At 44.7% G+C, this 11992-nt stretch overlaps 1 protein-coding gene across 2 annotated transcripts; it reads right to left on the minus strand.

Annotated features, from left to right (window-relative positions):
- Positions 1-92: 92 nt before the first annotated feature.
- Positions 93-11332, minus strand: dmgdh (dimethylglycine dehydrogenase). Of its 2 annotated transcripts, XM_058064472.2 has the most exons (16): positions 11127-11332; positions 9539-9707; positions 9347-9445; positions 9116-9280; positions 7763-7967; positions 5686-5934; positions 5399-5597; positions 5155-5324; positions 4380-4533; positions 4153-4318; positions 3944-4074; positions 3231-3448; positions 1639-1796; positions 1171-1230; positions 727-861; positions 93-666 (listed from the first exon to the last, which is right to left on the minus strand). In XM_058064472.2, exons 1-16 carry the CDS (start codon positions 11234-11236, stop codon positions 454-456), a joined length of 2601 nt encoding a protein of 866 aa, XP_057920455.2. In that variant the 5' UTR covers positions 11237-11332; the 3' UTR covers positions 93-453. The 2 variants fall into 2 exon arrangements, with proteins under 2 accessions (XP_057920455.2, XP_078650208.1); XM_078794082.1 differs by having other exon boundaries at positions 9539-11270.
- Between the last annotated feature and the right edge of the window lie 660 nt (positions 11333-11992).

The following is an 11992-nucleotide window of genomic DNA, read 5'->3' on the forward strand; positions in this document are numbered from 1 at the left end:
GTTTAGTCTGGCTAAAGCTAAAATATATATATTTGCACGAGTCATCTCAATATTTGGTGGGTGGGATGAAATTATGTACAATAGATTTAAGGTACAAGGCAGTGTATTTATTGCATATTTCTAAAAACATATATATTGATTTAAAAAACTTTATACAAATCTTTAATTCAGTAGTTATGGGACCTGAGTAAATTTTCTTTAAATTATTTCCTTAATTTTTCTTTTCATGTTGTAAAATGTAAACATTGGAATCACACAAATCAGACTAGCAACACTTTAAGACATTGTGTGCTTGGCATGCACCAAAAGACATTTATGGCACTCCTGTTCCATGAAAGAAAAAAAGCAGAGTGAAAGTGGGACGTAGCACTAAACGGGCCTTGAAATGGAAATGGACCCCACAGTCTCACGGCATCGCAGCAGGCTCGATCTTCATTGCCACTCTCGCAGTCATTATGCTTTGCTCTTTGCTTTCTTCTGCAAGCGGGTCCGCGTGGGCTCGGTGAGGACCAGCGGCTCCTGGATGACCATGGCTGGGTACTTCCTGCCCAGCAGCTCCACCTCCACCTTCTGGCCCACGGAACACAGCTCCACGGGAAGGTAGGCGAACGCCAGGCTCTGCTGGGAGCTGTAGCTGTAGGCACCGGACGTGGTGTTGCCCACCACCTGGCGAGACACGCGGGTTAGGGCGGACGACACAAGTAGAGGTTGACCGACTTAACTAACCTTGCCGTTGTGCCAAACTGTTTCGTTGCCCTCGGGGTCGATGTCGTGCGTGTCCACTGTGATGTAGGACAACTTCCTTGTCAGGCCTTTGGCTTTGATCTCCTGAAGGGCCGCCTTGCCGATAAAGTCGGCGGGCTATTCGAGAAATGTTATGAATGGCAGCTCGGACTGATTGTTAGTCAAAACGCTGTACAGTCGTACCTCATTTATGGCAGTTAATTGTTTCTAGACTCAACTGTGATAAGTGAATTTCCACAAAGTAGGATTCAAGACACCCGACTGTCACCTATTGGTGTGTGTTTGTGAAGTGCATGATTTGTTTGACTTTGTTTGTCCAGAAAATCTTGTTTGAACCACAGATTTGCCCATTTTTGGCAGCGATTCGACTGTACAGTATTCTAGAACCCAGGACTAAAGGACATGATAATCAAAGGCCAGGGTTACCTTATTGAGTTTGATGAAATAGTCCAGCCCCGCCTCCAAAGGATTGGTGTCACAGTTCATCTGTAACGACAGAAATGTGGAATTTGATGGAATTTGTATCAAATTGTATGTTGTTTGATACATGTGGTATACATATTGTCGCGGGGCAGCAAGAGCGAATCAGAAGGGCAGCAGAACGTCAGCTGACTGATGTCATATGACATTAACAATGTGACGTTTATGCGAACGACCCAGACTATTTAGGTAACGGGTACCATTGCTGGTACACAGGCTTCATCTAGTGGCACTTGGGAGCATCAAAGATTAAAAATTAACTCTGTTAGATTAAATAACATTTATTAACCATAGCTCAGCTGAAATACAATTCAAACGACTTACAAGCCACATATTGGAGGTAGCAAATAACTAATTGGTGTGAATAACTTCACTTAACGAGGATAATGTGTATGTGTGTGTGTATCTGTTTACCTCAGCTCCCCATCCCCTGAAGCCTTTCTCCAGTCTGAGCGAAGACATGGCGTAAGTGCCAAAGTTGTCGATGCCCTCATCTTTGCCAGCGTCCATGATGGCTTGATACACGGCCGCCATGTCCTTCTGGGCCATGTACATCTCCCATCCCAGTTCACCTGAGAGCACATACAACAAGGTGAGAAGGACTGGAACAGATTAGGATTGTACCTGTTGATCAGTCCTGATGACATATTATGACATTGCTACTATCCATCAGCAGAAGAGAGGGAGAGAGTATAGAGAGGGAAGGAGGGAGGGAGCCATCTGTTGTAGCCCAGCAAGGTGCACTGTATTCCGGCACATGCTCTGAACAGCCAGTGTGATGCCACGGAGATCTCTGGAAAACCTTTTGCATTTTTGAAATGCTTCACCGCCAGCGTTTTAGGCGGCTGATAAGGTTTTTTGTGTACTCCTCATTTGGTACAACGTCCTTCCTTTTTAAAGTGAGTGTTTGTTTACAAGTGAGCTCACAGGCCATTAACCTCACCCTAACCCTTCAAGAAGAGCATGAGGGTCATTCAAGCATCTGCCAAATCCAGCCTATGAACGACATCAGAGCTACCAGTTTAAAACCTGTGAGGTAGCAGCATCATTGTATTACATTGCACATTTTATAGAAAAATAAAAATATAAAACGGTGGACAAGTGGTTAGCATGTTGGCCACACAGTCAGGAGAACGGGAAGACCTGGGTTTGAATGTTCTGCCCGTGCGGGCGTGTTGAGACTGTTATATAGAGGATCTTTGACTAGTGCTTTTACATTACAGCAGAACATCTGTTAGGCTGGTATAGAGGATCTTTAACAACAGCAGAAGAGCTCTTGTCATATAGAGGATCTTTGACTTGTGTATTTACATTACAGCAGAACATCTGTTATGCTGGTATAGAGGATCTTTAACAACAGCAGAAGAGCTATTGTCATATAGAGGATCTTTGACTAGTGCTTTTACATTACAGCAGAACATCAGTTATGCTGGTATAGAGGATCTTTAACAACCGCAGAAGAGCTCTTGTCATATAGAGGATCTTTGACTAGTGCTTTTACATTACAGCAGAACATCTGTTATGCTGGTATAGAGGATCTTTAACAACAGCAGAAGAGCTCTTGTCATATAGAGGATCTTTGACTAGTGCTTTTACATTACAGCAGAACATCTGTTAGGCTGGTATAGATGATCTTTAACAACAGCAGAAGAGCTCTTGTCATATAGAGGATCTTTGACTAGTGCTTTTACATTACAGCAGAACATCTGTTAGGCTGGTATAGATGATCTTTAACAACAGCAGAAGAGCTCTTGTCATATAGAGAATCTTTGACTTGTGTATTTACATTACAGCAGAACATCTGTTATGCTGGTATAGAGGATCTTTAACAACAGCAGAAGAGCTCTTGTCATATAGAGAGGATCTTTGACTTATGTATTTACATTGGGTCCTTAACAATAGCAGAGCACCTGTAATGCTGGCATAGAGGATCTATGACTTGTGTAAAACCGGATTAATGACCATATCATCCATTTGCTGAGGTCGGAATAAGAGTTGTTCAGTACCGGTGTAGGAGATCCTGATGGCACGGAGTGGAATGCCGGCCAACTGGATGGATTTGCACTGGAGGAATTTAAATCCTGCGTCGCTCATATCCTCTTTTGTCAGCTTCTGAAGGACCTTGCGGGAGTTCGGCCCCGCGATGCCCAGCACGCCCATGTCTTCCGTCACGTTGGCGATGTCCACCTCGTAGCCGCCTAGTGCCACCTCGCTTTCGATCCACCTGCAGTGTCATATTTGCAACACACAAAAGGAAATGTGTTTATTTCACGTGTGTAATTTTGTCTTCTACTGGTTTGTGTGGCTTACTTTTGTTTTATACTGCATTTTCTGGCTTAGTTTTGTCCTTCTGAGGCTTACTTTTGTCTTATACCGCCTAATGTGGCATACTTAATGAAGTCTTATTATGTAGTTCAACCTAATGGCTGCTAGAGGCCGCTACATTAAACTGTTAGGGTTAGTCTGTCAAGTCTGTCTTGGCTGGGTTGAGGTATTTTGGAATGAGGTATGAATTTAGTGCCTGCCAAAGGAGGAGTTGTATTTGGAGCTGCTGCCACGTTTTAGGTTACAAGAGGAAAAAAAGAGATTGCAGGAGTGTTTTATATTCAGCTCAGAGAGGCGTGAATAGTTTAAATTTAGTTCATGCTGCACTTCTGAGAAATGCACAAGTAATAATGATGAGAATACTTGCTGTGGGTCCAGGTTTTAAATGATTCACCTGAGATCATGCAGCTCCGATCCGGAGCCGGTGATGAGCAAGAACTCTCCCGGCGCCAACTGAGTGATGGTGACCTCGGCGTAGACTCTGCCAGTGGGCGTCAACATGTGGCTGATGTTCGTCTGGCCCACCTGAAAACACAAAAATATCCCAGTGGAGAACTCTTGGAAGGACTTTAATCAGGCCTATTCATCAGGGTTTTGGCGTACCTTTGGCATAGTGTTGGCAAACAGGCGGTCCAGCAGCTTCTGAGAGTCCTTCCCCTTCACTGTGAACTTGCCAAAGGGGGTCAGGTCTATCACGCCCACCTTCTCCATCACCAGCTTGCACTCTCGGCCCACGGGTCCAAACCAGTTTGTGCGCCTGAAGCTGGGCCTGGGCACGGTGTGACACTCGGGTTTGTCTCCTCAGAGAGCCATGCGTGGTTTTGCCTTACTTGTATCCGCTGTCGTCTCCCGCTTTGTAGAACCAGTGAGGTTGCTCCCAGCCCGCATGGAATCCCATGGATCCTTTGTTCTTCAGGAGATCATAAACGCCGCTCGTACGCGTGGTTGGACGACCGGCGAAGCGCTCTTCTTTGGGGTATCCGACTGGAGAGACAAAGGGTTATTGAAGCTGTGTAGAGTACATTTTGTCTTATACGAGCATGGTTGGTTTACTTTTGTCTTATACCAGCGTGGTTGGTTTACTTTTGTCTTATACCGCCTGGTGTGGCTTACTTTTGTCTTATATCAGCGTGGTTGGTTTACTTTTGTCTTATACCGCCTTGTGTGCCTTACTTTTGTCTTATACCAGCGTGGTTGGTTTACTTTTGTCTTATACCGCCTTGTGTGCCTTACTTTTGTCTTATGCCAGCGTGGTTGGTTTACTTTTGTCTTATACCAGCGTGGTTGGTTTACTTTTGTCTTATACCAGCGTGGTTGGTTTACTTTTGTCTGATACCGCCTTGTGTGCCTTACTTTTGTCCTTTTGAAGCTTACTTTTGTTTATCGTTGCCTACTTAAGTCAACCTACTGGAGTTTCCACTGGTTGGTGTGGCTTACGTTTATCTTTTACAGCCTTGTTTGGATTATTTGTGTTCAATGCTGCCTGCTTGGGATCCCAGAATTAGGTTTTGTTCCGTTGGCCTCGTCTGATTGGTTGGTAGGGTCTAGCGTTAGCGTAAGTGCAGCTTCAGCCACGGTCATCAACATGGGGTCTGTCGTTCTTACCAACGTTGTTGAAGCCGTAGGATTCTCGAGCTTTGGCGCACAAGAACGGCACATCTGTCCACTTTCCGTAGCGGTTGGGGTCGCACTCGATCAGGTCATAGGGAGGCTCACCGTTTCTGATCCAGTCACTCAGAAATTTTCCGATTCCACCGGCGTGGATAACGCCATACCTGAGCATACACGAGGCACCGTGGACAGTCGTTGTCGCTCTATGACAGACATGCTCAATGAAGAGAACACGCACCCAAATCCAATAGCGGTCCAGTAGTTGGGGACTCCTTGATGGGGTCCGACCATGGGCAGCAGGTCCGGGGTGTACGTGATTGGACCTGACACAATGTTGATGATGTCGGCCTTCTTCAGCACAGGAACCATCTCCATGGCCATTTCTACATGCTCCATGATCCTGTCCAGGTCTGACTCAAACAGCTCCTTGCCAAAACCTGCAGCAGTCAAACCAGGACCACCGTTGGACATAAGACTAAAACAGTCCCCATTTTTGAACTGTTCAATCAAGCCAGCAAGACAGACCTGGGGGTACTCCATCTCTGACCCAAGAGTCCTGCAGAACCATCTTCTCCATTTTCTCATAGGGTCCAAAGAGAAGGCCGTCTCTTTCTTGGCGGAGGTAGTAGGAACCCTCCAGGTCTCGGATGACGGCCAGCTCCTTCTTCAAAGCCTTCACCTCGGGCACCGTCGCTGTCACCACGTACTGGTGATGGACTGGGATGGTTGGATGCTCGAATCCGATCATTTTGCCAACCTCCCGCGCCCAGAAACCTGAAAAACAACAGAGGTTTTTCAGAGGAGGACATTTTTTAGCCCTTAGGGTCAACCAATATAAACTACAAAAAAAACTACAGGTCGGACAGTCAAGATGGCAGCCAGTGAACACTTAGAAGAAATGTATGTAGGGCGGTGTAGTAAAACAACATACAGATAAGGTCCAAAGTACCCCCACGTGTTTACCAGTCGACTGCACAGGAGGTCGGTTCACTGGGTAAACATTACGCCAGGCTAATAAAAGCTGCTGTTAATTCCACTTTGGTCCTGATTTATTATGAAGTTGCTTATATTTGGGGTTACCAGGCAGACATGTTGAAACTCATCCACTTATAAAGTGGACAACATGACCGTCGCAGATTCTTGGGAAAGCTGACCTTCTGTAAGCAACTTAGGCTGATGACTGCTTCATGAATACTAGCATAATGTGCTACTAATTGCATTAAAGCGATTTAAAACAGTATTAAACCTTGTAAAATCATGGCATGTCCAGGCTAGGCTAATCTAAGCTAAGGTAAGATGAGCTAAGTTGGTAGATTTGCCGTAGCAAGCAGTAGCACACTACAAGATGAAAATAGCAGGTACTTATAGAAGAGTTAGCTTGTTGTTACAAACTAGCCACCATAAAATGGCTAGCACTAACCTGAGCAGGTTATTATAGATAATGGCTAGGCTAAGCTAAGGTGGTAGCTTTGCCATAGCAAACAGTAGCACACTACAAGATGAAAATAGCAGGTACTTATAGGAGAGTTAGCTTGTTGTTACAAAGTAGCCACCATAAAATGGCTAGCACTAGCCTGAGCAGGTCATTATAGGTGATGGCTAGGCTAAGCTAAGGTGGTAGCTTTGCCATAGCAAACAGTAGCACACTACAAGATGAAAATAGCAGGTACTACAGGTAATTAGCTTGTTCCGAAACAAACTAACCACCTGTAAAATGGCTAGTATTAGCCTGAGCAGGTCATTATAGGTGATGGCTAGGCTAAGCTAAGGTGGTAGCTTTGCCATAGCAAGCAGTCGCACACTACAAGATGAAAATAGTAGGTACTACAGGTAATTAGCTTGCTCCGAAACAAACTAACCACCCGTAAAATGGCTAGTATTAGCCTGAGCAGGTCATTATAGGTAATGGCTAGGCTAAGCTAAGGTGGTAGCTTTGCCAGCAGTAGCACAAATGCTAAAGCCCAGGCTCCAATACACTCCAATACTGAAAATGGCGGAAGCGTTATCTTGTTTGGGGTAGTTTGTAGGGTTTACCAAAACAGGAGTTTGTGTGCTTGCTCAACAGATACGACTCTTCTAGCTAGACGTTAAGTGCAGGAATTTAGAAAGTGTGGAGTGATTCTACATTTGTGACTTCTTTTTGACCCTGACAAAAAAATAACTAAAATGGCACTTGAGGAGGTGTGTTTGCGCTGCTGTTTGAAGATTGGACAGGATGTTAACCGTTGGCTTGGGCGGATTGGCTATCGGACACAGTGGAGGCAAAAGACCAGCATAAAAAACTGGATTCTGGAGTCCAAAGTGTGCAAAAATAGGAAGCAATGAAGCTGTGAACGCAGTCCTTCAATCTCCACACTGAATTTAAACCAAACATTTATTTATGCAGCGCCACTGAAAAACAAACCTGGCAGCCAAAAAAAACCCCTCGCTAGAACCTGTCCAACCCAGTTTAAGCTGGTCTCTCTGAATTCTAAGAGCAGTGGTCCGTGTGAGCAAAGGTCTAGGAGTTAGATAACAACTTTTTATTATGGAAGACCGCCTGAAAATGTGTCACTGTTGTGCGAAAACACCAAACGACTCGGCAGCTAAAGGCGCTTCAAACCTGTGGCGTTGACGATGCGATTGGCCCGGATGCTTCCGTGAGGCGTCTGCACGTCCCATTTGCCGTCCGCTGTGGGCTTGAGGCCCGTGACCGGCGCCGGGTTGTAGATCTGAGCGCCGTACATTCGGGCCCCCGTGGCCAGAGCCATGGTCAGGGAGTACGGGTCTATGTGGCCGTCCCCCGGCGTGTACAGACCCGCCAAGACCTACGAGACCCAAACCACAATTTACAATCCAGGATAGAGACCATAGAACAGCAGAAAGCTAGTCAACTAACTTCTTCCGACTGCTGTTTTTAAGGACATAATGCAAAAACTCCAGTCAAAGATTCCCTATATGTTAAGAGCATTTTGCTGTTTTTGATGACCTATTACAAAAAGTCTCTAAATGACGGGAGCACTCTGCTGTTTTTTTAAGGGCCTGCTACAAAAACGTGAGTCAAAGATCCTCTATCTGACAGGAGCTGTTTTTAATCACCGACAACAAAAACGCCTGTCCAAAGGTCTCTACATGAGGTGCACCCTACTGTTTTTTTTAGGGATTTCTACAACCAAAAAGTCAAATATTCAAGCGGAGAAATCTACTGCGGAAACTAATCAAAGATCCTCTGGTCTAAAAGCGTGCCCTGCTGTTTTTGATGACCGCCCTACTGCAAGAATTCTTCTCAAAGATTTTGTATATAACACGGACACTCTGCTGTTTTTCATGCAAAAACACTACTCAAAGATCCTCTATATATGGAAAAAAGTGTGCTCTGCTGTTTTTGATGACCTACTACTGTACAAAAATGCTTGTCAAAGATCCACTCTGACAGGAGCACGTTGCCGTTTTTGATGACCGACGACAAAAAACCCTGTCAAAGATTCTCTATATGATAGGTGTGCCTTGTTTTTTTTGTTTTGTTTTCAGGACCAACAGCAAAAATGTGAGTCAAAGATCCTCTATGTGACAGGACCACATGATTTTAAGAACAAAAAAAATCAAAGGTCATCAATTCGACAGGAGTCCTTTGCTAAACTGTGATCAAAGATTCTCTATATGATAGGTGTGCTCTGCTGTTTTTTTTTTTGTTTGTTTTGTTTTCAGGACCAACAGCAAAAATGTGAGTCAAAGATCCTCTATGTGACAGGACCACATGATTTTAAGAACAAAAAAAATCAAAGGTCATCAATTCGACAGGAGTCCTTTGCTAAACTGTGATCAAAGATCCTCTATACAAAAAGTGTTCCCTGCTGTTTTTGTTAAGCTAGTGCAGTAACGCTAATCAAAGATCCTCTATATTGCAGGAGCTAGTGGACAAATGCAAGTGTGTTTGAGCCGTGGTGCGTGCACGTGATGTTGGAGTAGGGGTCACCTTGTCCATGTTGAGGAGAGGGAAGAGCTCCTGGACCTTCTCCGGTCCGATCATGGACTGCTCGGTCACGTGCCAGTGGGTGCGGGTCATCTGGTACCTCATCTCGTCCACCCGGGCCGCCGTGGAAGCGATGCGGACGCTGCCCGGCTGGTGGAAGCCCACCGCCTGTGGGCACAAGCACGCCACAGTTGTCCTTCAGGCGGAGCCTGAATGTGTCCTTCAGGACCTCACCTGTCCAGTCTCGGCCTCCAGGCTCTCGTAGAGCTTAATGCTGTCATAGTGGACTTTCTTCAGGTTGATGCCTGGATGGTAGTAGGTGGTCAGGCCGGCCTGGGACACAGAGAGGGTTTAACTGAGGGGTGTGCAGGGACGGTAACCGAAGACCGCCGCCGCCGTCCACCTAAAAATAGCCTAGAAACATACTGCATGCCATGTGGATCCGGCCGTCAGTTCCGACTTCTCCAGCAGCACCACGTCCTTCATGCCGGCCTTAGCCAGGTGGTAGGTCAAGCTGGCGCCCACGCACCCTCCCCCGATGACCACAGTCTCAGCCGTGTCCTTCCACCGCTTGCCCAACACGGACCATGCCTCACTGACGGGATGATAATTAGCATAGCCAACGATGATGTCAATCAAACACATGGATTGTTTGGAAATGCGGATTTTGTTTAGGGAATTTAGGGACACGTCACAGTGGTCTACTTCTTCCCTTGTTATCTTATTCATTGGTCATTCAATCTGGAGTTCTTTATTTGGACTCATTTCTTTCTTTTTTTTTTCTTATTTTACATTTTAGAGTCTGTGACATGATTGATGAAATCTGCTTAAATATGTTACATATTGTTTGTCGTTAGGTTCTACATTGTTTGAGTTTTGAAAGCTAACACTAGACATTTAGACTTGATGACAAACAAGCGCTCTCATTCAGCCTCAACTCCAGAAGTGACGCCATGACGGTACGGTCACTCCAACATGCGCAAACCAACATGGCGCGGTACGAGACGGCACGGTTTGGACTCATTTCTAATGTTTGCTTTATCAAGTCATTTTACAAATGTTTTTGCTATGTTGTTTTTTTTTATCTGAGGTCATGTCATTTGTTTTTATCATTTTTTCTTCTTTTTGAGTCATTTTGTAATTTTTAATCAAGTCATTTTACATTGTTGTTTTTTGTTGGGCGTCTTTTTTTCTTTATATTGAGTCATTTGTCTTATTTTAATTGAGTCATTTTCATGTGTTTTTGTCATTTCAATTTTTTATTATTTTGAGTCATTTTAGTTATTTTAATTGATTTTTTAATTTTTTTCTAGTTATTAAGTATTTTTTTGTTTTTGAGTCATTATAATTGTTTTTATTTTTATTTAATTCCGTAATTCATTCATTTTCTACCGCTTTTTCCTCATGCGGGGGTGTTGGAGCCTATCCCAGCTGAGAGAGGCGGGGTACACCCTGGACTGATCGCCAGCCAATCACAGGGCACATATAGACAAACAACCATTCACACTCACATTCATACCTATGGACAATTTGGAGTGGCCAATTAACCTAGCATGTTTTTGGAATGTTGGAGGAAACCGGAGTACCCGGAGAAAACCCACGCATGCACAGGGGAGAACATGCAGACTCCACACAGAGATGGCCGAGGGTGGAATTGAACCCTGGTCTCCTCGCTGTGAGGTCTGCGCGCTAACCACTCGACTGCCGTGCCGCCCCAATTCTGTAATTTGGTTATTTAATTTTTCCTTCAAATTTTTTATTTTGAGTCATTTAAATTTTCTGTTTTTTAGTCATTTGAGTTGCTTTACATCTGTGTTTTTGAGTGATTAAACTTTTATTTTGAGTCATTTTGAGGTTTTAGTTAGTTTCACGGACTCGCTCTTAGGTTCCAAATGAAAGCGTCAGATGCCGAGTGGGGTACATGGTGGTGGTTGCATTGAGAGTTGATCTCGAAGCCTAGTTAGCAAAAGAAGGCGGTCAAAGTCCATCACGCGTCCAGCGTGGAGAAGCTCACCTTTGCTCATCCTGTCTGGCGGACGTGCATGAAAAAGACCTGAAAGGATGAAGACGAGTCAGAAAGCCCCGGGCGAGGTGCGCGTCCAGCAGCCTGAATATCCCGGACATGGCGGCTGGGATTCCGGGAGGAAATCAACACAATCAAAAGTCGAGGAGGAGAAGCACCCGCCGGTCAGAAAAGCCAGGCTGTAACTGCCATATAACTAACTTGCCTTTCCACCTTGGCCCCGCCCACGGGGACTGTGGCCCCGCCCACACGGTTGCCAGGTTGCTGAGGACAGAACTTTCGTTAACTCGTCCGCTGCTGGACGCTTTCTATGCAGCTAGCATTAGGCATTAATATGAATTTTACTTTATTTGTTTGCACTTTGTAAATATTCCCACCTTAGTAGGACAACTTTTATTTGCTTTATTCATGATGCAAACATTACACATGCAAAGAAATTTATATTCTTCACTTGCAATTTCACCCGATTGGCCCTGTGCATTTTTATTTCATTTGATTATTCATGAATTATGCAAATGCTAAGAAACTTGAATATTCCTCACTTGCCATGCTAATTGAATGATATTGTATTTTGAATATGTAAGCATGGAATGACATGTCAGCAAGTCCATTAAATGTGATGAAAGCGGCTCCAGATACTCCTGCTGCTCTTTGAGCTTTTTTATCAGCTGAAGGGGGACCCTGGCTGGAACAGCTGCAGCTACTTTGGGCTGGACGCTTTTCCTGATAGTTGCTTTAAGCAAACACCGACGTGCACACGTGGGCACAACAGCAATCAGTCAGAAAACACAGTACTTACTTGAAGTATTAGAGTTGAATGGGAGTTTTTTTTTATAAATATTGCCATTCTTGTTCTG

The sequence above is a fragment of the Doryrhamphus excisus genome, linkage group LG10 (assembly GCF_037039965.1).
Source record: "Doryrhamphus excisus strain RoL-2023G ecotype Guam linkage group LG10, RoL_Dexc_Guam_v1.1, whole genome shotgun sequence".
In the NCBI taxonomy this organism is placed as follows: domain Eukaryota; kingdom Metazoa; phylum Chordata; class Actinopteri; order Syngnathiformes; family Syngnathidae; genus Doryrhamphus; species Doryrhamphus excisus.

What these genes read in the sequence shown, in the direction of transcription:
- dmgdh (XM_078794082.1), bottom strand. Translation starts at nt 9,841, where the DNA reads ATGAATAAGATAACAAGGGAAGAAGTAGACCACTGTGACGTGTCCCTA. An exon ending in TGGAGGCCGAGACTGGACAG is followed by an intron (nt 9,281 to 9,346) that starts GTGAGGTCCTGA and finishes TTGTGCCCACAG; the next exon opens with GCGGTGGGCTTCCACCAGCC. An exon ending in GGAGACGACAGCGGATACAA is followed by an intron (nt 4,319 to 4,379) that starts GTAAGGCAAAAC and finishes CACCGTGCCCAG; the next exon opens with GCCCAGCTTCAGGCGCACAA.